A 24,501-nucleotide genomic window follows, 5' to 3' on the forward strand; every position below is an offset into this window, starting at 1 on the left:
CGTCAAAGCCTCCTTGCTAGCCTCTGGGTCTATTCACCCTTCTCTTATTGTAAAGTGATCTTCATAAAACAGACATAATTTTATCTAAAAAATTCAAATCTAAGTCACTCTCTTTAATAGAAGCACCTTTCAATGTCTTGGTATATCTCAGTTCAACATAAAGAAATTGGTCCTTCATCCTCCCTCTACACTCTACATGTTGTCTGCAACTGTCGCTACAACACAGACTGCAAGCATGTCATGAGATGACCTACCCACGCAAATTCCTGCAAAGGGCAAAAGTCAGGTGGGAGTGTAAAGCAGCTGAGTTGGGAGAATCCACTTCCTTTGGAACTGCCCATTCAGGCAGGCAGAACACACCAAGGAACTGAAGATTTACTAGATTTTGTTTCTGTACATAGGTCCCTAATCTAAGGTGGCCTCTGGGAGGCAAACTCGCTAGAAACAGTGTAAATTGAGAGTAAACAAGACATCGCCCATTAAGGGGAAGCTGTGGTCAAAAGCTTTTTGTCCCGGAGCCCCAACAGCGCTCCCCAGACCTTGAGGGCACAGCCCTGACTGTGGTCTCTGTCCTCTGAGCTGCGTTTTCCCGTGACTTGGATTTTCTTCCAGATTGCATCGGGTTCCCAGAAGTGCTTGGGGAAGATGGGAGACTCCCCTTCGAAGAGCCAGGAGTCTCTCTGGCCGGCGGCAGCGGCGTCCCTTCTCTCCTGCTCCCGAGGAGCCCTCCTGGCGGTTCTGGTACTGCTCGCGCTGCCGGCAGCCTGGGGTGAGACGCCAGCGGAGGTGGGGAGCAGACCCAGAGGGCAAGGCAGCCGCTGGACATACGGATCCTGGGGTTTCGTTTTCAAAGGGCTAAGCCTGAGAGGGGGCGAGGGCAACGGATTTCCAACTCTGGGATGCCTACTGTGTAGCCAGACCCTCCTTGCCTCTGGGTAAAAGTCGAGTTCCCTTCTGCAGTGTCTTATGTGGTCCCCAGAGCAGAGGAGAGCACAGATGTTAAAGTGATGCCAAGCCAAATTCCTATAGCAAGAGAGACTGGCTGTGTTAGAACCTGTCGCTTATCCTAGTGAAAGAAAAAGGTCTGGAAGGCTGACCAGCCTGGGTGCTAATCCTAAAAACTTCTTAGCTGTGAGGAAAGTTACTGCCCCTGCCCGCTTCTGTTTGCTCATTTGTAGAATGGGAACACTGATATCCCTACCTTGTGGTATTGCTGCAGAATGGCATAAACCATGCCAAGGGTCTATCTAACACAGTGCCTGTCAGCTAATTTCTATTCCCCAACCTAATGGTGCTGTGCACTTTCTTCATGAGGGTGTTTGAACAAGCAGTCCCTGGAGGTGCAGTTTTCACGAGAAACTCCTGCTTTGGGCTATATTCAGCCCACTCATCTCGCACCACCACCGCCATCATTAATGTGAACTTACTGAGTGCCTACTTTAAGGCATATCACTTGTGGGGCACTTGGTGTTAGAAGAGGTGTGGAAGCTCCAGAACCCTCAGAGTGTAGGTAGCCTCAGGTAGAAGGAACTGTCCAGTGGTTTACTTAATGTCTGTTTTTACTCATGTGTTCAGTACAAAGTACAGCCTGTAATAACTATGATGGAAATTTGGGGGCCATACCTTTCCTTGCTTCCTTTTAACTTCAGACAGGTAAACAACTTCAAGGAGAACCCTTTTCTCCTTATGTTTGGCTTTCCCAGGAGACTTCTTAGTTGCTTGGACTCATTGGCAACATCTCATGTAAGAGACAGTCTTGATTCTTTTTGTCCTGCTTCTTCTTGACAACTGGGGTTGCTCTTCTCTGTCACTAGACACTTTACACTCATTATTTCTCCTCTAAGAAAGGGGGGAAAAATAAGTGTTCATGACAGTTCAAGTTACTATTTTATTTCCTACGACATGAAAATCATCCCAAGTAAGTTAAGTAATCTGTTGCCAGTGCATAGAAATCGTTGTGGACCTTGTGAATATCTGGCTCCCTTCTTACTAGAATGTTCTTATAGTTTGTCCGTGTTTACTAAGTTACTGTTATAGAAAAATCCCAGACACTGTTAAGTGCAAAAATATATTTATTAAGGTTATCACAATAACCTCCTAATGTGGAACAAACTAAACCAAACTAACTAGTGATTTACCTGCCAAAGTAATTTAAATAAAGAAAATGCTGCTGGAATGCTGACAATATCTGAGCTCTTTGGATTGAAAAGAAGCATGGGAGAGCTATGCCTCCAAGGTGAATGCATATAGACCTAGGGGTGGGGTTTTATGAAATCTCTGTGATTAGAAGACCAGGGTTCAGGGGTCTTGGATCCATTAAGTCAATTAACATCCCCAATTTTAAGTGTTCATGAATATAAAATGAACATAATTGACATGGGGTCATCTGAGGGGCCTATTGCAAAAATCCCAACAGGAAGTGTATGTGATAGTGTTTTATAACCTGAAAATTCCCAAGCAGGTCCTGAGTAAGATGTCACAAAAGAGAATCTAAAGGCCACAGGATGACTGCAGTGGAGACATCTCAGCTCCAATGATCAGAGAAAGATGAATGGAAGCAGCATGGCTTAAGCAGCACTTTAGAAGTTAATCCTAAGAACAGTGGCACAGGATAATTCACAGAGACATTTGATAAAGTTCATCACACTAAGGAAGCAGTACTAGGATAGTGTTTAACATAAGGCAGTCTCTGTCGCCCTCTCCTGGCTCTCAGGTCAATTTTCACTGGTCCCCTGCTGCAGAGATGCAAAGTAGAAAGTTGGGGGAGGGAGGGCAGTGTGCTCTGTGTGTTTTCTGAAGTATTTCAGTTTACCTATGCTCAGATAAGAAGTTTCCTGCCTTCTGTTTCCTGGTTATAGCCACTGTAACCTTCACGACTGAACAAATAACTTCCTAATTTTCTTTCATAAAATCACTGAGTGAAATAATTCCAACACTCAATTCAAGCAAACAAGAAAATGGCAAACCTTACAACCCCTCTACACACACAAAACACAAACACACACAGACACAGGTACAAGCTCTTTGTGGGAGGCATTATGGGGAATTAACACTCTCAGTCTCATCACAACTTATGCAAAACTTGACAGAAACAGAAATGTCGACATCAAGGAACGACTTGAAATATAGCTTTATATCCATCATTTTTCATAGAGAAACTCACCGTAACTGTATTTTGTCCCTTTAGATGTTAGCAAAGATCATATTAAATTATTATTAGCAAAACATCTGTAATTATTACTTCATTTGTATCCTGTTTCTTTAAATCTCAATTTATATGTAATATATTAGTATACACATATAATTTATAAATATACAATATCAAATATAAATATTTAATTATAGTATTAACTAATGTGCATAACAACATAAAATTATATTTCTGTTATATGACAAGTTTATATACTTGAATATGTTATATTTATAATCCATAACATATGTAATTACATTATACATTATAACTATGTCATTATATATAATAGCTTTAGTAAGCTATATAATGTATATTACAATATATACTGAGTTATAGTTTGTGTATATTGTTTATATGCATAATATAATACTATTATAGTACATAATATCAAACTATTTAATATATAATATATACCATATGCCACAGTAGAAATTAATGTTCTATAATATACATATTATATCATATATATTTGTATATATGTAATGTATACATTACCAAATGTAATATACAATGTTTATTTTATATAATATATACTTATAGTTAAGCATGAAGTATATAAATTTTGACAGTGCATGATTTTCTTTCCTTGAACTGATAGGGTTGCTTAACCAAAACACTTGCAGGTCCCTTCAATACAGAGGACAATATGTAGACTGGGGAGCAGAGTGTACTCTAGGTTGGTAGCTCATGCTTGAACAGATGTGGAATAATCACGAATAAATTGAGCTTGTAACAAAAATAAATCAACCTGCCTTAAATGGAAGGTTTGAATCAGAAGGATTTGAGAGTAGATGGTGTCATCTAAGACCAAAAAAAAAAAACTACAATGAGAAAATATGCCTGCTGTAATGGCTAATGTTTTTAAAACCAGCTGTACCAAGTGTTTGAAATAAGGTGAAGTAATTGGACTGTCACATTCTGCTCACTGGGAAAAAGATATAGCCACTTTGGGAAACAGTTTGGCCATTTCTGAAGACATCAAAAACACATTATCATATGAGTGAAGCCTTTTACTTGCAGGTTTTTACTCATCTGCATACTTAGGAAAGCTTCTGAGATCACTGGTCACTGATTCTCCAGTGCTTTCCCAGCAAAACAGGCTTATTCCACACGTACATTAAATAACTCTTGGCACCAAAGTGAGCCTACCTTTACAGAATATTCAAATCTCCTGTTTACATTTTTTTCTATGAATAATAACTATACTACTATTTTTCAAGTGCCTTCTATGTGTAAGGTGCTACTAAAGGCTGTGCATGTTGACTCTACCAGCAAACCTACCAGCTAAGTATTATCATCAGCTTTCTGAAGATGAAACTGAGCTCAATGAGATTAAGCAGAAGGTCACAGACTTCAGAGCTAGTAAGTTCAAAGCTAGGTCTCTATGAATTCAAAGTTTTTAACACCATATGCCATCATCTTTTGTATTAATTTCTTATTGCTCCTGTAACAAATCACCATGGACTTAATGCCTTAAAGCTGCAATGTTCAACCAGGGTGCCACAAGAGGCACACTGGCGTGCCGCAAAAATTTTCAAAACATGCAGTACCTGACTGTGTACTCAATGGCATTGACCTTTTTTCCCTTAGATTGTTAATTAAAAAAAAAAACAACAACAACAGCCAACACAACAATAGTAGTGTGATGTGAATAAATCAAAAGTATATCCATTTTTTGTCAGATTGGCCAAAAAAATTTTTTGTGTGTCACAGAATATTAGTAATTAGTTTGTATGTGCCATGAGATGAAAAAGTTTGAAAATTGCTGGCTTAAAGTGACAGAAATATATTCTCTTACAGTTCAGGGTGTCAAATCTAAAATGAGTCCACAGGGCTGTGTTCCTTCTGGAGGCTACAGGACAGAATCAGTTTCCTTGCTCTTCCTGTCTTCCAGAGTCTGCCTATAGCCTTTGGGCTTGTGGTCCCTTTCTCTACCTTCAAAGCTAGCAATGCAGCATCCTCATGTCTCTTTCTTTAGTCTCCTTTGACCCTTTGCATCCCTCTTATGAACACCTTTGTGATTATCTTTAAGGCTCACACAGGAAATCCAGGATAATCTTCCCATTCAAGATTCCTAATCACATTTGCAAAGCCCTATTGCCATGTTATGTAACACTCATAGCCTCCAGGGATTAGGGTGTGGATGTCTTTGGGAGCTCATTATTTAGCCTGCCACACATTTCTACATAGGTTTTCAAAATCATAGTTGAGCTTGCTGAGGGAATCCATTACCATTAGGGTCCAGCTTGGTAGCAAATGGTTATAGCCCAACAACCTGCAGTGTGTACATTGAATATGACTAGAGAGAGTTAAAATATGTGCAGTATTTCAATATATGATCATGATAGAACAAATGACAGGAAGGAAGTAACTGGAGTTAGCATTTTCCATGCTTCTTGCATTATTGGGGAAATAATGGTTAATTACATGTTAATATGCTAAGAATGCATGTTCTTTATATGAACAATAAAAAGAATGTGTAACTAATAACATGATAAAATAACAGTATAATAATAACTCTAATTGATAGTCACAAAGAAGGCAAAATAGAAAAGAATAAAAATGTAAGACAGATTAAAAGCAAATAGTAAGATGGCAGCTCTGATCCCAAGTGTATCACCAATTACATTAAATATAAATAGATAATTTCACTCTAAAGACATAGATGGGCATACTGCTGCATTTCCCAAACTGAGGTACCCTGGGAGCTTCCATGAACTCACAGAGGACCTATGGGATATTTTAAGTTTTCAGTGGAACCACAGAAATACTGAGGATCTGTCAGATACTGTGTAAGCTACTAGTTCAGTGTTCTTCTGGGGTACATTAGATTGCAGTAGGTTTTTCTTGATGACATCAGATCTTTGCAAAACTGTGTTTTCAGCAGTGGTTGTGAAAAAGAAGTACCAAATAAAGATTATATGGAAGGGGAAGTGACATGGAAGTTTACAATCTGATGCCAAGGTTTGAGATTTTGAGCAGTATGCAACATCCATTATAAAATTGTGGTGGGAACAAGAATTTTTAAGTTGTTTGGACCTAAGTGTCTAACAAAGGGAACTGTTAAGTATTTCTTTTTTTACTAAGAATGACATGAAAAAATTACTGAGACCCTAAGAGTGCTGTGAACTGAGTGAGTTCAGGAACCTCTATCATAATGAGTAAAAATAAAAACTATATGGTACATACAAAAAAAAAACCAGTATACATGTTCAGACAAAGAATGGATGAATATATAAGGATGGAAAACATACCATGCAAAAACAAACCAAAGAAAGACGATTTTTTTAATTTATTTTTTATTGTTAATGCTGTTACAGTTGTTCCCATATTTTCTTCCTTTCCCCACCTCCACCCAACCCCACCCTTTCCTGACCCCAAAGAAAGCTGTTATGACAAATGAGGAATTATGACAATCTTTGTCTTTAAGTTATCATGTGTGTTTATATTTAAAATATGGTTGATATATTGAGGATTAAATCTAAAATAGTATTTCTTTTCTAATTGTCTTACAAATAAAGCAGACAAAGTAGCATTGGAGGCAAAATTCATTACTAGACATAGTCTGCTACAAAATATAATAAAAATAAAATAAAAATGGACAGAATTAGAAAAAGAAATAAGACAAATGTATAATAAGATGGAATATTTTAATACCACTACTTTAGCATCTGGAACAATAAGCAGACCACCCCCATCCCAAATTAGTAAGTATCCAGAAGATTTGAGCAAATATGATTAACTATTGATTTGGCCTCACTGGCATACCCAAAACACTGTGGTAGTGGGTACACTACCATAAACGCACCCTTTTTACAAACACGTATGATACGTTACATCAGTTGACCAGATGCTGAGACATACAAGCGTCAATCAATTTCAAAACTCTACAACAAATCTGCAGCTAAAAATTGCCTCAGCCTTGACTGGCATGTCTCAGTTGTTTGAGCATCTGTCCCTGATAGGAAAGGATCACCAGTTTGATTCCCAATCAGGGCACATGCTTGGGTTGCAGACCCAGTTCTTGGTTGGGGCATATGGGAGGGCGACCAGTTGATGTTTCTCTTTCACATCAATGTTTCCCTCCCTTTCTTTCTCCATCCCTTCCACTTTCTCTAAAATAAAACATAAATAAATAAAATCTTGAAAATGTCCTCAAATGTTTGTAAATTGTGCAAAAACATTGCTAAATAAATCATGAGTCAAGAAGAAATCACATTGGTCATTTCCAAATATCTTGAACTGATAAAGCTGAAAATATGCAATTGTACACTGGAAACATATCCTCAGAATAAAATAATAACCTGAACACTTATTCTAGAAATTATGAGAAGCTAAAAATAAAAGAAGTCTAAGTTACCATCTTAAGAAATTTATTTTTTGTCGAGCTCAGGAAATAAACTTAAGAAAATATCAGTAAAGATGAAATAAAGATAAGAGCAAATTGATAAATCCAAAATGTGATTATTTAAATCCTAATAAAATTTAACAATCAGTCTCAATCTACCCTCCATTATTTGAATTATTTAATAGAGTGTATAGGGAGAAATAGAAGATTAATCAAAACAGAAGAGAACATATTTCTAAAATTTCTAATGTAAAATGATACTTTCCTAACAAACATTTCTTCCTAACTACATGTTGTTTAACTCTAAGTGGTGTTTTATTATTTTAACTTAAATCTCTTAGGTCTTAAGGGGAAGCAATTTAGTCTAATATTTAATTCAAGATATGCATTATAAAATATATGCCCTCATAATCTATAGCTTTAGCTTTAGTTCTTGAGCTTTGTATACAAAGCCTGTGCTGAATTTTCCTTTGCTGAAGTAATTGGCTTGGCAACATCGTTTAACAGTTGTGAATGCTATTGAAGGCCAGAGAAGAGGCTTACAGTCCCATCAGGGGACTGTCCTTGGTGGCCTACTGAGAGTGAAGATGGATGGGGAAATACATGAGTTTCTCTTATTACACAGGAGGATGGAATAGATGAAGCCAAAGCCTAGGACTTCCTGACTGACTAAAATGTGAAGCTATAAATTAATTCCCCCTTCAATGAAAGAATAGATAGATTAGATATATAGACACAGATGAAATAGATAGATTATAGACAGATAGGGATATGGATATAGAAATATGTATCTTAACTGAATTCAAAATAGAATGGACTTTTTAAAAAATTTTCACCCAAGAATGTGTTTATTGATTTGAGAGAGAAAGAAAGAGAGGCATCAATGTGAGACAGTAACATTGATGGGTTACCTGCCATATGCACCCTGACCAGAGATTGAACCCCACAACCTAGGTAAGTGCTCTGTCTGGGAATAGAACCTGCAAACTTTTGGCGTACGGGAACACACTCCAACCAACTGAGCCACACATCTGGGGTCAGCATGGACTTTTTAAATGGGTAGATATTGATTTTAAAAGCTTATTTCTAAAGTTATTGCTAAGGGAAACAATCCTTTCACCATTATTAAAGTGTTCATTTTCTTCTTTGATCTTATCTTTGAAGTATGTTGGAGAAAAGATGAAGTGGAGTAGAAGTTCCTCCATTGACTTTGATGTCACTGTGATCTTGATCTTCAGGTCAATGCAACCCCCCAGCCTATTTTGAAACAGCCAAGCCTACAAGGCCAATTAATGCAGATGAGTTTCCCATTGGAACATCTTTGCAGTATGAATGCCGCCCTGGTTTCCAGAAGAGAAGTTTCTTTATCACCTGCCTAGAAAACTCAGTCTGGTCAAAACCTAGTCAAAACTGTTCACGTAAGTAACTCTGGACTGAGAACTCCTCTGTATCAGTTAAACATCCATAAGATCTATGAGGTTGTTCAAATTTTGGAACTAAAGTGCCTATGACTTGATTAATTGCCCTAGTAGTAGCAGATGTGAGTTTTATTCCTATAGATCATAGCTTCCTGCTGCTTTGAGTGCCTGGTACCTTCATTACAAGTTCATTGCTTGAGAAGCTATCATTATAAGGCACAATCAAGGGGAAAAAAAAAACTCTATTTAATAGGATCTGCCATGTCACAACTAAAATTAAATGGGAGGAAAGAAAAGTGCAGGCAGGGACAAAAGCCCTGATGCTGAGACCTTTATACTGGTTGAGTCACAGAGTAAACAAATAAAGTTTACATTTTTCTGGGGGCACTGGTGGGAAAGAGACAGACCTGGAAGAAGGGTGCTTTTTGAAAGTGGCAGTCTTATGAAATTCCCCAATATGGTAAAATCATTGGAACTACAAATGTTCTTCAGTAAGCTACAGCCAGATTGGGTTTTTATGTACAAAGAGAAGTTCAGAGTATTCTGCACCCAGTCCCCAAATTCTTCTTCTTTCCCACAGGTAAATCATGTGGATCTCCTCAAGAACCCATAAATGGCAAAATGGAAATAACTGGAGGCACCCAGTTTGGATCAATTATTAATTACTCTTGTAATGAAGGGTGAGTTGGCAGTAGCATTTTTGGGGGGTGACCATTCAAAAATTATAACACCAATCTCTAAACAATAGTATTAGATAGGAGAGTTAAATGACCTGTCTGTTAAAAACATAGCGATACAATTCGTAAGTGGAGGTGGTGGCTTCAATCCAAGCACTTAACTGCACTTACAATGATTAAACAAGTCTTTCAAAATAAGAAAAATCTGTATCCTAGCTAGAAAATTGGGGGTGCGTGTAGCACATCAAATGAATGTGCGTAAAACCAAGTGAAGCATTCATTATATGGGGAGGACAAGCTCTCCAAAGAAGTAAATGGAGCAAACACTAGTTGACCCACAAGTACATTCTTATCTCAAAGCATCAGGAGCTGGAGATGGTGGACTCAGGGGCAAGTGGGAAAGAGTAATTTGTTTAGGATGATGGAGTAGATGTGGGGGATGGGCAAATCTAATTTTATAGCACCTGTCCAGAAGTGCTTACAGTGTGATGACTTGCTGCGGACATAGTCTTGGCTGATCCTTAGGGAAGACAACCAATTTAGGAAAGAAGTAGGGAGACTGCTTTACTTTATATCTTACCTTTTGCTTTATTTTTTGCTTACTAACAATACATACAAAGTAACATAAGAGAAAAATTAAAATAGTAACAATAAAATAAACTCCATTGTATAAACTACTCACCATAAGAAACATTACTAGCACCTTTGTAATCTCTTGTGTGCCCTTCCCAATTCTCATTTCTCCACCTCTAGCACCTCTCCAGAAGTAACCACCATTCTGAATTTTGTGTTTGTCATCCCCTGGTGTTTCTTTCTGATTTTCTCCCAGGCATAATTCTAATCACTGTATTTTTAGCTTTATATAAATAGCATGATGTTATATGTACCTCTCTGCAACTTGCTTTTTTATTTAACAGTTTCTTTCTGACACTCACCCATGTGGTAGTAGTGGCTAATTCATTTTCACTTTGGGTGGTATTCTCTTGTATGGATATACCACAACTTCTTTACTTGTTCTTGGTTGTTTGTTAGAGATTGTATTCTTTTGACTTTGTTTCATTTTGGCTATTATAAGCATTCCAGATATAAACATACTTACATGTGTCTCCTAACACACATATGCAAAAGTTTCTCGAAGACAGTGGTTTTCAAGTTCATTACTATGATCCACAACTATGAAATATTTTTCTACAGCACATTGTACAAGAGGTTCTAGCCAGGACAATTGGGTAAAAAAAAAAAAGAAAAAAATGATATCCAGATGAGACAGAAGAATTAAAATAATCTCTGTTAACAATTGGCATGCTTTGTTATTCAAACAAATTCAAGAAGGAAGACTCCCAAACTCTTTTTATGAGTCTAGTGTTATTTTCATCCTAAAACCAGGTAAAGACATAAGAAAGAAAGAAAATTATAGGCCACTATCTCTGATGAACATAGATGCTAAAATCCTCAACAAAATATTGGCAATCCAGGCCCAGCAATATATTAAATAGTTCATACATCATGATTAAGTGGGATTTATCCCAGGGATGTAAGGATGGTATAACATTTATGAATCAATAACTGTAATATGTCATATAAACAAAATGAAAGACAAACATCACATGGTCATATCAATAGTTGCTGAAAAAGCATTTGATAAAATCCAGCACCCATTTAATAATAAAAACTCTCAGCAAAGTGGGAATAGAGGGAGCATACTCAGCATAATAAAGGCCATATATAAAAAACCTACAGCAAACATCATATTCAATGGGCAAAAACTAAAAGTGCTTCCCTCAAGATCAAGAACTAGACAAGGGTACTCACTTTCACCACTATTACTCAACGTAGTATTGGAAGATCTAGCCACAGCGATTAGACAGGAAAAAGAAATAAATGGCATCCAAATTGGAAAGAAGGAAGTAAAACTGTCATTGTTTGCAGATAACATGATAGTATACATAGAAAACCCTATAGTTTCCACCAAAAATTAACCCAATACTTAACCCAATAAGTGAATTCAGCAAAGTGACAGGATGCAAAGTCGATATTAAGAAATTGATGGTGTTCTTGTACACCAAAAATTAATTATCAGAAAGAAAAAACTAAGAAAAAAATCCCATTTACTATAGCAACAAGTAAAATAAAGTACTTAGGAATAAATTTAACCAAGGATGTAAAAAAAGACCTGTACTTCAAAAATGATGGAATATGAAGAAAGGTACTGAGGAAAGTACAAATAAATGGAAGTGTATACCATGTTCATGGACTGGAAAAATTAATATCATTAAAATGTTCAAACTAGTAAAGCAATCTATAGATTCAGCGCAATTCTTATTAAAATACCAATAGCATATTTCACAGATCAAGAATAAGTATTCAAAAAATTTACATTGAAACAAACAAACAAAAAACAAATTGCCTCAGGAATACTGAGAAAGAAAAACAAAGTTTCAAGGATCACAATACCTCATACTAAACTATACTATACTAAACTATACTACAATGTCACTGTAATCAAGAGAGTCTGGTAATGGCATAAGAACAGACACATAGAGCAATGGAACAGAATAGAGAGCCCAGAAATAAACCCATGTCTCTATGGTCAATTAATATTTGACAAAAGGGGCATGAGAATAAATGGAGTAAAAACAGTCTCTTCAATAAGTGGTGTTGGGAGAACTGGGCTGGCACATGCAAAAAAAAGAAACTAGGTCACCAGACCACACTTCCACCATACACCAGAATAAGCTCAAAATGAATAAAGGACTTAAATATGGCTCATGATACCATAAAAGACCTAGTGGGAAACAGGCAGCAAAATTTCAGACATCCCATGAAGCAATATTTTTGCCAATATATTTCCCAGGGCAAGGGAAATAAAGGGGAAAAAATAAATGGGATTACATCAAATTGAAATGGTTCTGCATAGGCCTGGCTGATGTGACTCAGTGGACTGAGTGCCTGCTTGATAACAAAAGGTAGCTAGTTTGATTCCCAGTAAAGGCTCATGCCTGGGTTGTGGGCCAGGACCCCAGTAGGGGGTGCATGAGAGGCATCCACACACTGAAGTGTTTCACCCTCTCTTTCTCCTTCCCTTCCCTTCTCTCTAAAAGTAAAATAAATAAAATCTTTTTTATTTTTATTTTTATTTATTTTTTATTGTTCAAGTATAGTTGTCTCAATTCCCCCCCCTCCACCATTCCTCCCTGCCCCACCCTGGATCTTACCCCCCTTTGGCTGTGTCCATGTGTCCTTTATACACGTTCCTTGACAATCCTTCTCCTTTATTCCCCCATTGTACCCCTTCCCCACCCCTCTGGTTACTGTCAGTTTGTTCTTTATTTCAATGTCTCAGGTTATATTTTGCTTGCTTGTTTGTTTTGTTGATCAATTGACTTTTAAATATTGTTTTACTATGCAAAAAACTTACTAAACTGTCTTTTGAGTTATGATATTTTAACTATAGAATCTTTTTGATTTTCTATAAGTATAACCATAAATTCAAATAAGAACAATTTCATTTATTTCTTTTCAGTTCTTGCTCCTTTTATTTCTTTGGCCTTGCATTTTTGTACTGCCTGAGACCTCCACAAAGCTGATAGTAGGCAGTTTGTCTCATTCTCAATTCCTAGGAAAAAGCTTTCAATGACTCAACATTGAATATGATGTTTGCTGTAGGATTTTTCTACATATCCTTTTTTAAAATTGTAGTCTTAATTTGCTAAACTTTTTATTTTGAATGCATTTTGAATTATATTAACCATATTTTCTGTATTGTTAGAGATGATATGACTTTTCTCCTTCCATCTGTTACTATGATAAATTGCATTAACAGATTAAACATTATATCTGTGAGGAAACCAACTTGGTCTGAAAGTATAATAAATATTTTTTCTATATTACTAGATTTGTTTTACAATATTTTGTTTAAAATCATTTTCTTTCATGCTTAGAGTGTGATAGACCTAATAATTTTCACTTCTTATACTGTGCTTGTCTAGCTTTACAGGAAATTTATCCCTATACAATCAGCAAAGTGTGTTCCTTTTCTAAAACAGGCTTGATCTATCAAATCTTATTTAGTAATTTTTAACATATTTTATTGATTATGCTATTATAGTTGACCCATTTGTCCCATCTTTATTCCCCTTTGCCCTGCACACCCCCTCCCACCTACATTCCCCCCCCTTAATTTATGCACATGCATTGTACATATAAGTTCTTTGGCTTTTACATTTCCTATACTATTCTTAGCCTTCCCCTATTTTGTACCTACCATTTATGCTTCTTATTCACTGTACCTTTTCCCCTGTTCTCCCCACTCCCCATCCCTGCTGATAACCCTCCATGTGATCTCCATTTCTGTGATTCTGTTCCTGTTCTAGTTGTTTGCTTAGTTTGTTTTTGTTTTTTTAGGTTAGGTTATTGATATTTGTGAGTTATTGTCACTTTACTGTTCATATTTTTGATCATCTTTCTCTTACATAAGTCCCTTTCCCATTTGATGTAATAAGGGTTTGAGGATGATGAACTCCTTTAACTTGACCTTATCTGGGAAGCACATTATCTGCCCTTCCATTCTAAATGATAGCTTTGCTGGATAGAGTCATCTTGAATGTAAGTACTTGCCTTTCATGACTTTGAATACTTCCTTCTAACCTTTTCTTGCTTGTAAGGTTTCTTTTGAGAAATCAGCTGATGGTTTTATGGGAACTCCTTTGTAGATAACTGCCTCTATATCTATTGTTTTTTTTTTTAAGATTCTCTCTCCCTCTTTAATCTTGGCTAATGTAATTATGATGTGCCTTGGTGTGTTTCTTTGGGTCCAACTTCTTTGGGACTCTCTCAGCTTCCTTCCTGGACTTCCTAGGAGTCTATTTTCTTTACCAGATTGGGGAAGACCTCCTTCATTATATTTTCAAATTCTTGCTCTTCCTCTTCTCCTTCTGGCACCCCTATGATTTGGATTGTGGAACATTTCAAGTTGCCCCAGAGGTTCCCAAGCCTCTCCTCCTATTTTTGAATTCTTGTTTATTCATTGTTTTAGTTGAACATAATTTTCTTCCTTCTGGTCTAAACCATTGATTTAAATCCTGGTTTCCTTCCCATCACTATTGGTTCCCTGTTCATTTTTCTTTATTTCACTTTTAATAGCCTTCACTTTGCAACCATACTCAGTCATTTCTGTGAGCATCCTGATTACCAGTGTTTTGAACTGGTAGGGTGATATGTTTACTATCTCTTCATCACTTAGTTGTATTTTTTCTGGAGCTTTGACCTGTTCTTTCATTTGAGCCATTTTTTTTGTCTTAGCATGCCTGTTACATAGTAAAGGATGGAGCCTTAGATATTTGCCAGGGTGGGGCAGCCTATGTCACTGCATTGTGGTGCTATATGTGGTGGGGCTGTCCAAGAGGGAACAATACCATTTGTTCAGCTCTGGGTCAGCTTTCAGTAATTTTGTCTGCTACCCACAAGCAAATTGGGCCATTCTGGTGCTGATTCCTGGGTGGGTGGGCTTGTATACCTTCTAGGACCCAGTTGGTTTCTCCAATAAACTCACCTATGAGGCTTGGAATTTCTCCCACTGTCACAACCCCCAAAGGTTTTTTCAGTCAGAGGTTTTGAGGCTTTATGTTCCATCACTGGAACCCTGGGTTGCATGGTCTCTCTTGCTTCCTAGTTATTCCTCCCAGTTTATCAGCATGCAAATGTAGGACCACCCACTCCACCAGCTGCCAACTGCCCCAATCCTCCATCCACCTCCTTGTTGTGAGTCCTCTCCACACCAGCTGCCCATCTCTACCTCTCCTACCAGTCTGGATGAATGTCTCTTCTTTAACTCCTTTGTTGTTAGACTTCCATACAGTTTGATTATCTTGCAATGCTATTTTTTTTGTTTTTAATTTATTTTTATCCTTCTTTTGGTTGTGTGAGGGGGCATAATGTATCAACCTATGCCTCAATCTTGGACAGAAGTCCTTATATAGCAACTTTTTCAATTTCTATGTTGCATTTCTGTCTTTTTTTGTTTATACTGTATTTAAGGCTATGTACATAGGTGCATACATATTTAACACTTGCTGATTTTCCAGGAGTATTAAAAGTTTGACATTAAGTAAGATTGCTATTTCTCTTAAGCAATGCTTTTTGCATGTATCAATTTTGTGTGTAGACTTAAAGTATTTGTACTTTTAATATAATTATAGTATTTTCTTTTATTACTTTCATATTTTAATTTTTTTTTACTTCTTACCTTCCTGTGTCATTGTTTTAGGTGAGTCTATAGTAAGCAACTTATTTAAACTTTTTAACACAACCTGATCATCTCTGCCTTATAACTAAAGAGTTTATTTACTTTTAGTGTAATTACTAATACTTAACATTAATGTCCACAATCTTATTTTGTGTTTTATATTAGACTACTTTTACTCAATGTTTTCCATACTTTATGAACATATTTTGTGTTGATTGGGTTTCATATTCTTATTCCATTATTTCCTTTACTAGTTTAGAATTTATAGCCTATGTTTATATTAATTTAAAAGTTATCCTGGAACTCTTCACTCACATACTTTAAAATTCTAAATTTAATTACAATATATTTATGCCCCACCATCATTACATAGACTTAAGAAAACTTTAACAAATTTGAATTTGCAAATATATTCAATAATACCTTGACTCTATGAAACTATATTTATTAATGCATTTGTGTAATAAATATTTATTGAGTACTTACTCTATGCTCAGAACTGTTGTGGAATTGGAAATATATCAGTTAACCAAAGGAAGTTCATCTCTAATGAAGCTAAATTATATAAATTATAGGGGGAAGAGACACTAAATAAATAAATAAATAATATTGTAATATGAGAGTGATAACTGCTATGAAGGAAAATATATAGGCTAAGGGAATAGAGAGCCACAGGGGACACAGAGAGGTCAGAGAAGGTAATGCTGAGTTAGTAAAATTTGGAGACTTGAACAGAGTAAGAGACTGAGCCGTATGGGGAAGTTGCATCCTGACAATGACAAAGCTTTGTTGGAGAAATGTTATTGGAGCTGTGAAGGTTTTGTAAGGAAACCAGTATGACTATAGCAGGGTGAGTGAAAAAAAAAACAGTGATAGGAAAAGTGGTCTGAAGAATAGCCAGAGCTAGATATAGGATGGTTATGCAGACCACAGCAAGGACTTTGGACTCAGTGTAGGTTTGTCAGGAGGTCATTGGAGAGTTTTAAGCAAAGGAGCAACATGATCTGATTTGGGATTTTAAAGTTTCACTTTAGCTGTCACAGGAAGGATCTGTTCTTGGAGGGCAAATGAAATAGCAAAGTCGGTTAAGGGCTATTCTTTTGGTCAGGTGAAAGATGCCTCTGGGCAGGACTGGAACAGTGGTTCTTAATTTGGCAATCTCTGCAAATTCTTTTGGTGTCCCAGCTGAGAGGGTGCTACTGGCATCTAGTGGGTAGAGGCCAGGGGCACTGTGAAACTTGTTACAGTGCACATGTTTTGATGTGAGGACGTTCTCCTCACATCAAAAAATTAATGGCCCAACATATTAACTGTGTATACGTTGAGAAACGTTGAACTACAGTTAGAGAAGTGAGAAGTGATTGTATTCAAGGTATACTACAAAAGCAGAGATGACAAAATTTCTGAATGGACCAGATATTGAGCTGAAATAAAAAGAGGAAAATGAATGGCTACAAGATTTTTTATTTGATATGAAAGCATGAAAGCAGTAAATATCATGAATGGACTACAAACATTTTTCCTAACACACAACACTAAATAAATAACATATGTATTTAATGGATGTTACTTCAGTGTAATAAAAATTGTCAAACATAATTTCCAACTGAAAGTATTATTTATTTATTTATTTATATTTATATATTAAGATGCATACATACATACATAAGAAGATAGAAAAAAGTTATAAGCCAGAATTCCTCTTAGGATAGACATTGTACCTTACAATGTTGAATCTCCAAAGGGGGTGTTCTGTGCAAGGGAAGGAGAGGTTACTTGTTACTGCAGAGCAGCAGGAATAGAAAGGCAAGTAAACAAGAGAATAAAATGCCTAATGGCAATCACTCCCCAGTGTAACACCTCCCTAAAACTGCCCCCAAATTACACACATAAAAAATGCTTTGAGCAGGTGAATTTAGAGGAGAGACATAGAGAAAGACAGGGCTTTGCTGCTGGGTGAACTGGAGTACACAATCCTAAGACAACAGGGACAGACTCCAGAGGTGGAAGCAGAGAGAAGTGTGGGTGAGGAAGCCTGGGATGTAAAGGAATCATGAAGATGGAGGAGGACTCACACAGCTGTGAAGTATAGGACCTGATCCAGCTTAGCCACACATGTGTGACAGTTGATATCCATGTTATGTGTATATGTCTTTATAGGAAAGGCTGAAAGAATTTACTCTAAGTCCTTGCCACCCCAAAATGGTTCACAGACCAGCAAGGTCAGCATATTCTGGGAGCTTGTTAGAAATGCAGAATCTTCATATCCACTGAATCAGAACCAATTTTCACATAATCCCCAGGTGATTTCCATGCAAATAGAACTCTAACATAGCACTGCTCTAAACCATTAACTATGCTAACTTCTATAATATAGTACTAGCATAATTTTTCCCATTAGTGGAATTTTCTGTACCTTTCTAATTTTTTTTCACAATGAATATGTATGAACTTCTTGAATCAGCTTTTAAAGAGTTAATACTAAAACTTGCAATTTCAGGAAAGGATGGGAAGATTCATTTTCTCTGCTTCTCTCTGTACACATAACCAAATACTCTACAAATAGTTCAAATACAATTATTAAAAGGAACACAAAATTTGGAAAGAGGTGAATTCCTGACGTCCACAGAACTTAAAAATTGACACCATTGTGAGTTCTTTGGGTCTTCTTTTATCTCCAATGCTGAGTGCTTTTCTGGAGAGGACTGGAATCTGGAAGCTGCAACAGGCAGAGAAAGAAGGGAAGAGCAGGAAAGAAGGGAAGGGGAGAGAAGGGGAGGGGAGAGAAGGGCAGAGGATCTGCTCTTTGGTCATAGGACAAGGAAAGAAGAAGCCAAGCAGAGACATAGTGGAGACCCATTCTTAGTGGCAGTGATACTCCACTGTTCATACATTAGAAACATAATCAGGGATGAAAGAAGGCTATCCCTTCCATGCCACACACCCATGAGAAGCAGCAGGCTCCACTCTACCCCTACTCCATCAACAGCTTTCTCAATTGTAGATTCTGAGTGGGCTGACACATCTCATGCCCCATACCAACCAGCAGCAGTGGGCCCTATTCTGCTGGCAGCAGTAATGTTAACAGAGTCAAAATATCAAGACCCAAACTTTAAGGCAGCAACAAGAGAGTCTTTTCCCTTATGGCAGGAATGCCACAAGGTCCAGTGTCCTTCTCACAGTAGCAGAGAACATCCCAGGGTCAGTGTCTCTTAACCCTACACCCATGGCAGTGAGCCAATTTAGGACCAGAAGGTGAATCAAGCTTGATGTCTCTTGATTTTCCAACCAGTGGGATAAACCTCCCAGACCCATGTCTCCAGGACCTCCACGTAGCCACTGAAGACAGCTTAGATAGATGCTTCCTTCCCCTGTTGCCACCAACACAGGTGAAGTGGGAAGCTCACCCTCACCAGGAAGCCAGAGGACAGACCAGAGCATTTATTCTCCATCCCAACAGCTGATCACTCCCCATTCTTCATCTAGTGACCCCAGGCAGCCTAGCAAAGCACCTTCATTCTCACAGGCAGCTTCAGCAAGAGTCCCCTGAGGACTTATATGGAGACAGAAGAATGAAACAGACCAGAATGGCATTTCAAGGCTCCGAAGACTAAGTTGTCATTGGAACTAAATCCCACAAAAGGAGGCCAGAATCTGCCCACTACCTAAATGACATCCATTGCTTTCACATTTTCCATTTGAACCCCAGTTGGTTTGTTTTGCTGTTTGAATAAAGTTTGTGCTGCCATTATTTTTATGTAAATTTATAAGACAATGTTCTAGCTATACCAAATAACACTTGACTGTTATTTGACATTATTTGTCTCAATTTGTAGTAGTATCAAGTTTAGCCCTACTCTATACCAGTTCTTGTGAATTGTTCAGCCCAGTGTTCCATCACTATACAGAGTGTCTGTTGAAGCAAATAGAAGTGTCCTTTTTTTACAAGGTGTATGGCAAACTTTGGGGCATACTAATGGAGAATCTCTGCCTTTAACATTTAAGATATAAAATTAGTGTTCAACTGTTTCTGTTCTGCTTGGATTTCCTTTGGTTCTACTTTCATGAATCTTAGTGAACTTAGATTGATATAAAAATGTGTCTTAAGGTAATAAAGAAGAGAGATGCCATCTAGCTTACAAAGTATGAAAAAGCATATTTTAAAATCCAAGTACAAACATAAAAATTAAGAAATTGATAGCTCTTTGATAAGCGGAAATTCTTCTGAATTCTTCAAGATTGTTATTTTTTTGTAAGTAACATTCTAGGCAGGGACATTACCCATGAACTTAAAAGATAACATTCATTGTCCTTTGCCTCTAGATACCGACTCATTGGTGAATCCTCTACTGCATGCATCATTGTAGGCAATATTGTCGCCTGGGATAACAAAGCACCTGTTTGTGAGAGTAAGTTGTAATATTCTTTGTTATTATTTTTACCAGTAGATTCTAAGTATTCACCTGGGCTTATAAAAATCTGAGCTGAATTCCTTTTGTGCATTTTGTTCTTCAGACAGTGGAAGATGGCTCTAGTATCCTCAAAGTACTTGTGCGTTTCCTGGAAACTGTTTCATTGAGTTCTCCCTTATTTTGGGATGTGCCTTTTCCCTAAATCTGGGACTTATAAATATATAAAAGCCTCTAAAATTTATTTTTACTTCAATAATTTGGAATTCTGTTGGTTCTGCCATCCCCAGTGTAATAATCATTCTGCTTAGTAAAGAAAGAAAGATTTATAAAGTGATGCTCTCCAAGGTTAGTGAAGCTGTGTAGGAACCAACACTCTCAGGTCCTGAGGGTTCCACAAACCCTTTTGAAAGGTGCTGTGTACTATAAGCCTCAAAAGTGGGCATATATGTGAATTTTGGCCCAATTCTTAGAATTCATACTTAGGAAATAAACACAGATTTTTGTAAAGAGTTCACTGTAAACTTTTCATTGTTGCTTTCTTTATAATAGCAAAATTGTTACATTAACCTAAATGTACTATGTATTTCAAAATATGCTTTAGAAATAAATACTGGAAGGAAAGACACATGGTAAAAAGGACTCTATAGGATATCCTAGGAAACATGAATACCATACATAGTTAGGAGAAAGATATTTATACATCAGAGCTTTCTTCAGTCATAAAAGAAAAATATGGAGAAGCACTTAATGACATGTAAAGATGTTTATTACATATATTTTATGTGAACAAAACAAATGACAAAACAGTTTTATGACAAGATCTCATTTTATTAAAAATAATACATCTATATCTATTTTCATCTCTATCTCTAATTTTGCAAGCCTTTTTAATATCCAAATCCCAGTACATATTTTTTTTTAAGATTTTATTTATTTTATTTTTAGACAGAGGGGAAAGGAGGGAGAAAGAAAGGGAGAGAAGTATCGATGTGTGGTTGCCTCGAGTGCTCCCCCTACTGGGGACCTGGCTCACAACCCAGGTATGTGCCCCGACTGGGAATCAAACCAGTGACCCCTTGGTTTGCAGACTGGTGCTCAGTCCATTGAGCCACACAAGCTGGGGCTAAATCCCAGTAAATGGTTTTAAGCCTCCTTGGTGAAGGTGAGAGGGAAAAGTTACATATACTTTTTGGGTGTGTAGCTGGGTGCTTCCTCAAGAAGGTCCAGTCTCCCCTTTCTTCAAACTCCTCTGTGCCTGTCAATGGGTTTCAAGTCTGGCAGCTGGCTGATGAATAACCACATTCTCTTTTTCAGTGTTTCAAGTCAGACTTCTTGTCAGCAGACCTAAGACTTTTTCTGGTTGTACAAACCAACACTAACACTTTAGTCCACTATTCATCTCCCTGGCTTTTTGACACTCCATGATCAATTAACTGACAACAAAGATCTCTGCAGATAAATCATTGTGATTTCTGTTTCAATTGTCGTTGGCAATGAAGTGCTGCTACTTGTCCTCTGCCACACTAAGGTGTTTTCATCCCCCTTGAATTCAAGGAAACTGGTTTAATAGCTACAGTACACACAGTCAAGCTGGTCTGCATAGAATAGCCATTTCAGAGTTTTTCAAAGATGCTGGAACTCCTATGTGAACGTATTTCTCAAAGTCTTGGGAGAATGGTCTCTCTTTCAACCCATTTCTCCACCCACTCCCCAACCAACCCTATAGACTTAGTTAAGGAATGGGTGATCAGGTCTTACAAAATTAACCCACTCTTGCATTCTCAGTCCCCTATTCCCTAGTGGGGACTTGTGCCCAGAGCCAAGAGGGTTCTTGGCCCTGCACAGGAAGGAATTCAAACCCCAAGTTAGACAAATAAAAGGTTAAAGTGGAAAAGCAGGTTTTACTGAGTAGGGAGAACAAACACGAAAAGCCACTGCATAGGCAGAGTAGAGGTCTCTCCTCATAAGAGAAGGAAGAGAGAGAGACCCCAACCATCTCTAAAGGGAGAGCTTACATCTGTTCATAGTTTTTATGGAAAATTGGGGGTATGGGAAAATAGTGGAAAAAGTTGGGATTAACTTTAACCTCTGTTTGGTGCATTTTGTGGCCTCATGTTCTCCCTTTATGGCACAGGTGGCAAACACAAGGCCTGTGGGCTGAATGTGGCCCTCCACCTTGTTTTATCCAGCCCAGCACCTTCTTTCTATCAGGTGGCAGCGCTGATTTCCTTGACCCGAGTTAAGGAGTAGTTATATGTACATATTCCTAAAATTATATTCAGCCCTTTGAAGGCAACCACAAGGCTGATGTGGCCCCCAGTGAAAATGAGTTTGACACCCCTGCTTTATGGTATGGGTAAATAATGAGGTGCTGATCAACCTTTCCAAGAATTTTCTTTGTCCCAAGGCTCCTCATTGTCTGCTTGCATCTCCAGTCAGCTGAGTGCCATGTTAGGCAGCATGTGGCAGGCCCCTGACCTACTTTTGTCTTCCTTTAGTTAAATTGTGTAGTTCTCATGCCCCTCTCCATATTAATAGGTTTCTTCCTCTGAGGTATGTTAGTAGAATTCTGTCCTCTCAACTTTATTCAGTATAATCCACACTCAAACTAACACATTGAAATCAGAATCTCATTTCTTTTGCTGCATTTTCACATCTCATGAGTCATAATTTTTTTCCCTCTCCACCCAACCTCGCCTCCAGTCCTGCCAGGACTTCATTCCAGTCAAAGGATGTGAGGCGGTAGGTGTAGGTCCTGAGGAAGAGCATGAGTTGTTATCAGTTGAGTTGCCATTATTAGTAAATAAAAACGTACTATACCCAGTTAAATTTGCATTTCAGATAAACAAATATTTTTGCAGTATAGATATTCACCATGCAATTCTGGGGTATACCTATAGTTAGAAGTTTGTTATTATTTTTCCGAATTTCAAATCTAACTGGACCACCTATATTTCCTCTGGTAACTGTATGAGGGCAGCTGCCTCAGGAGGGGCCACTGGAGTTTCTTCAGGCAAGTGGAGGCTTACCTTCTCAGACAGGGGAGGAAGGGTTGTTTCTCCTAGCAAAGGACAACTCAGCAGAGTTTCCAGGTTCAAGTTATTCAGCTTCATTGGAATCTGTCCATGGATCTCCAGCTCACTTTTTAGAATCCTTTCCAAGCATTACTCCAGCTCTAGCATAGAGACCCTGTGAAGCTGTGAATTCAATTTGCATTAGAAGTCAGCCACAGGATTAGGTGTTGGATTTGTTTTCCAGAAATCTTAACCCTGTGACTATAGGATGCAAGTGTATTTCAGCACAAATATGTACACATTCAGATCCAGACATTGACCAGGAATTTAAAGCTTGAACTCACCATTTTCATTCTCTCAAATTCTCTAGTGTACTTAAACGCAAGCAACCAACCATATGATATGCCTCCTTAAAATATTCTAGGACAGCAACCACTTGGTCTCTCAAAGCTTTGCTTCCATGCTTATAGATGGCTACATGTGATTACTAGGTGACCATTTGTCCATGCATGCCATCAACTATTTGTGTGCCCTTTTCCACAGTAGCATTAACATTAATTTCTTAGATATAATCATATTAAAGAACCAATCCTAATTTCCTCTGTTACCCTGGGATAAATATTTGTCCAAATACAGAAGCAGAACTATCAGAATTATGAAATAAGAGATTTATTATCAAATTAGAACTTATTGTGTGAGCACCCAGTCTAAAAACATGAGAACCATCATTAACCAGGTGCCTCAGAGTCAGAGCTTTCAGGAGCGGAAGGACACCTGGCTGCTGGGGTAGAGCTGTGAGGAGCTGGTGTAGAAAAATGTAAGGCTGGCTGGCTCTTCACAACTGCTGCTGCTGCTGCTGCTATAAGTTCATAGTGACACATCTGACAATGTGTAGGATTCAGTGTATGTGAGCAGGTCCAGCATTTTTGGAGAGGTATATGCAAAAAAGGGGGAGCAACAACAAACCAAAATCCCCAGCTCCTCTGCATATGTCCCCTGGTCACCTCCAGCCAAGGAAGACCTACAGAGGAGACTGCCTGTTGCTTCACTCCTGCCCTCAAATTTCAGGCTGCTTTCTCAAGCTTCAACCCTAACCTAGAGCCATACAGGCAAAGACAATCTGGGTGACCTAGTTCTATTTAGCCTGGATGACACTGTATAAAACCACTACACAAGTACAATATAACTTATTTTT

The 24,501-nt window shown here is 37.7% G+C and overlaps 1 protein-coding gene across 1 annotated transcript in view; it reads left to right on the forward strand.

Moving 5' to 3' along the window:
• Positions 1 to 427: 427 nt before the first annotated feature.
• The window catches only part of CR1 (complement C3b/C4b receptor 1 (Knops blood group)), a 251,622-nt gene continuing 227,548 nt past the window's right edge, over positions 428 to 24,501 (forward strand). Inside the window, 4 exon segments of the mRNA XM_036014974.1 lie at positions 428 to 769; positions 8,780 to 8,959; positions 9,540 to 9,639; positions 20,204 to 20,289. Coding sequence (XP_035870867.1) covers positions 646 to 769; positions 8,780 to 8,959; positions 9,540 to 9,639; positions 20,204 to 20,289 — 490 coding nt within the window. The 5' untranslated portion in view covers positions 428 to 645.

Source organism: Phyllostomus discolor, chromosome 14 (assembly GCF_004126475.2).
Source record: "Phyllostomus discolor isolate MPI-MPIP mPhyDis1 chromosome 14, mPhyDis1.pri.v3, whole genome shotgun sequence".
Lineage (NCBI taxonomy): Eukaryota > Metazoa > Chordata > Mammalia > Chiroptera > Phyllostomidae > Phyllostomus > Phyllostomus discolor.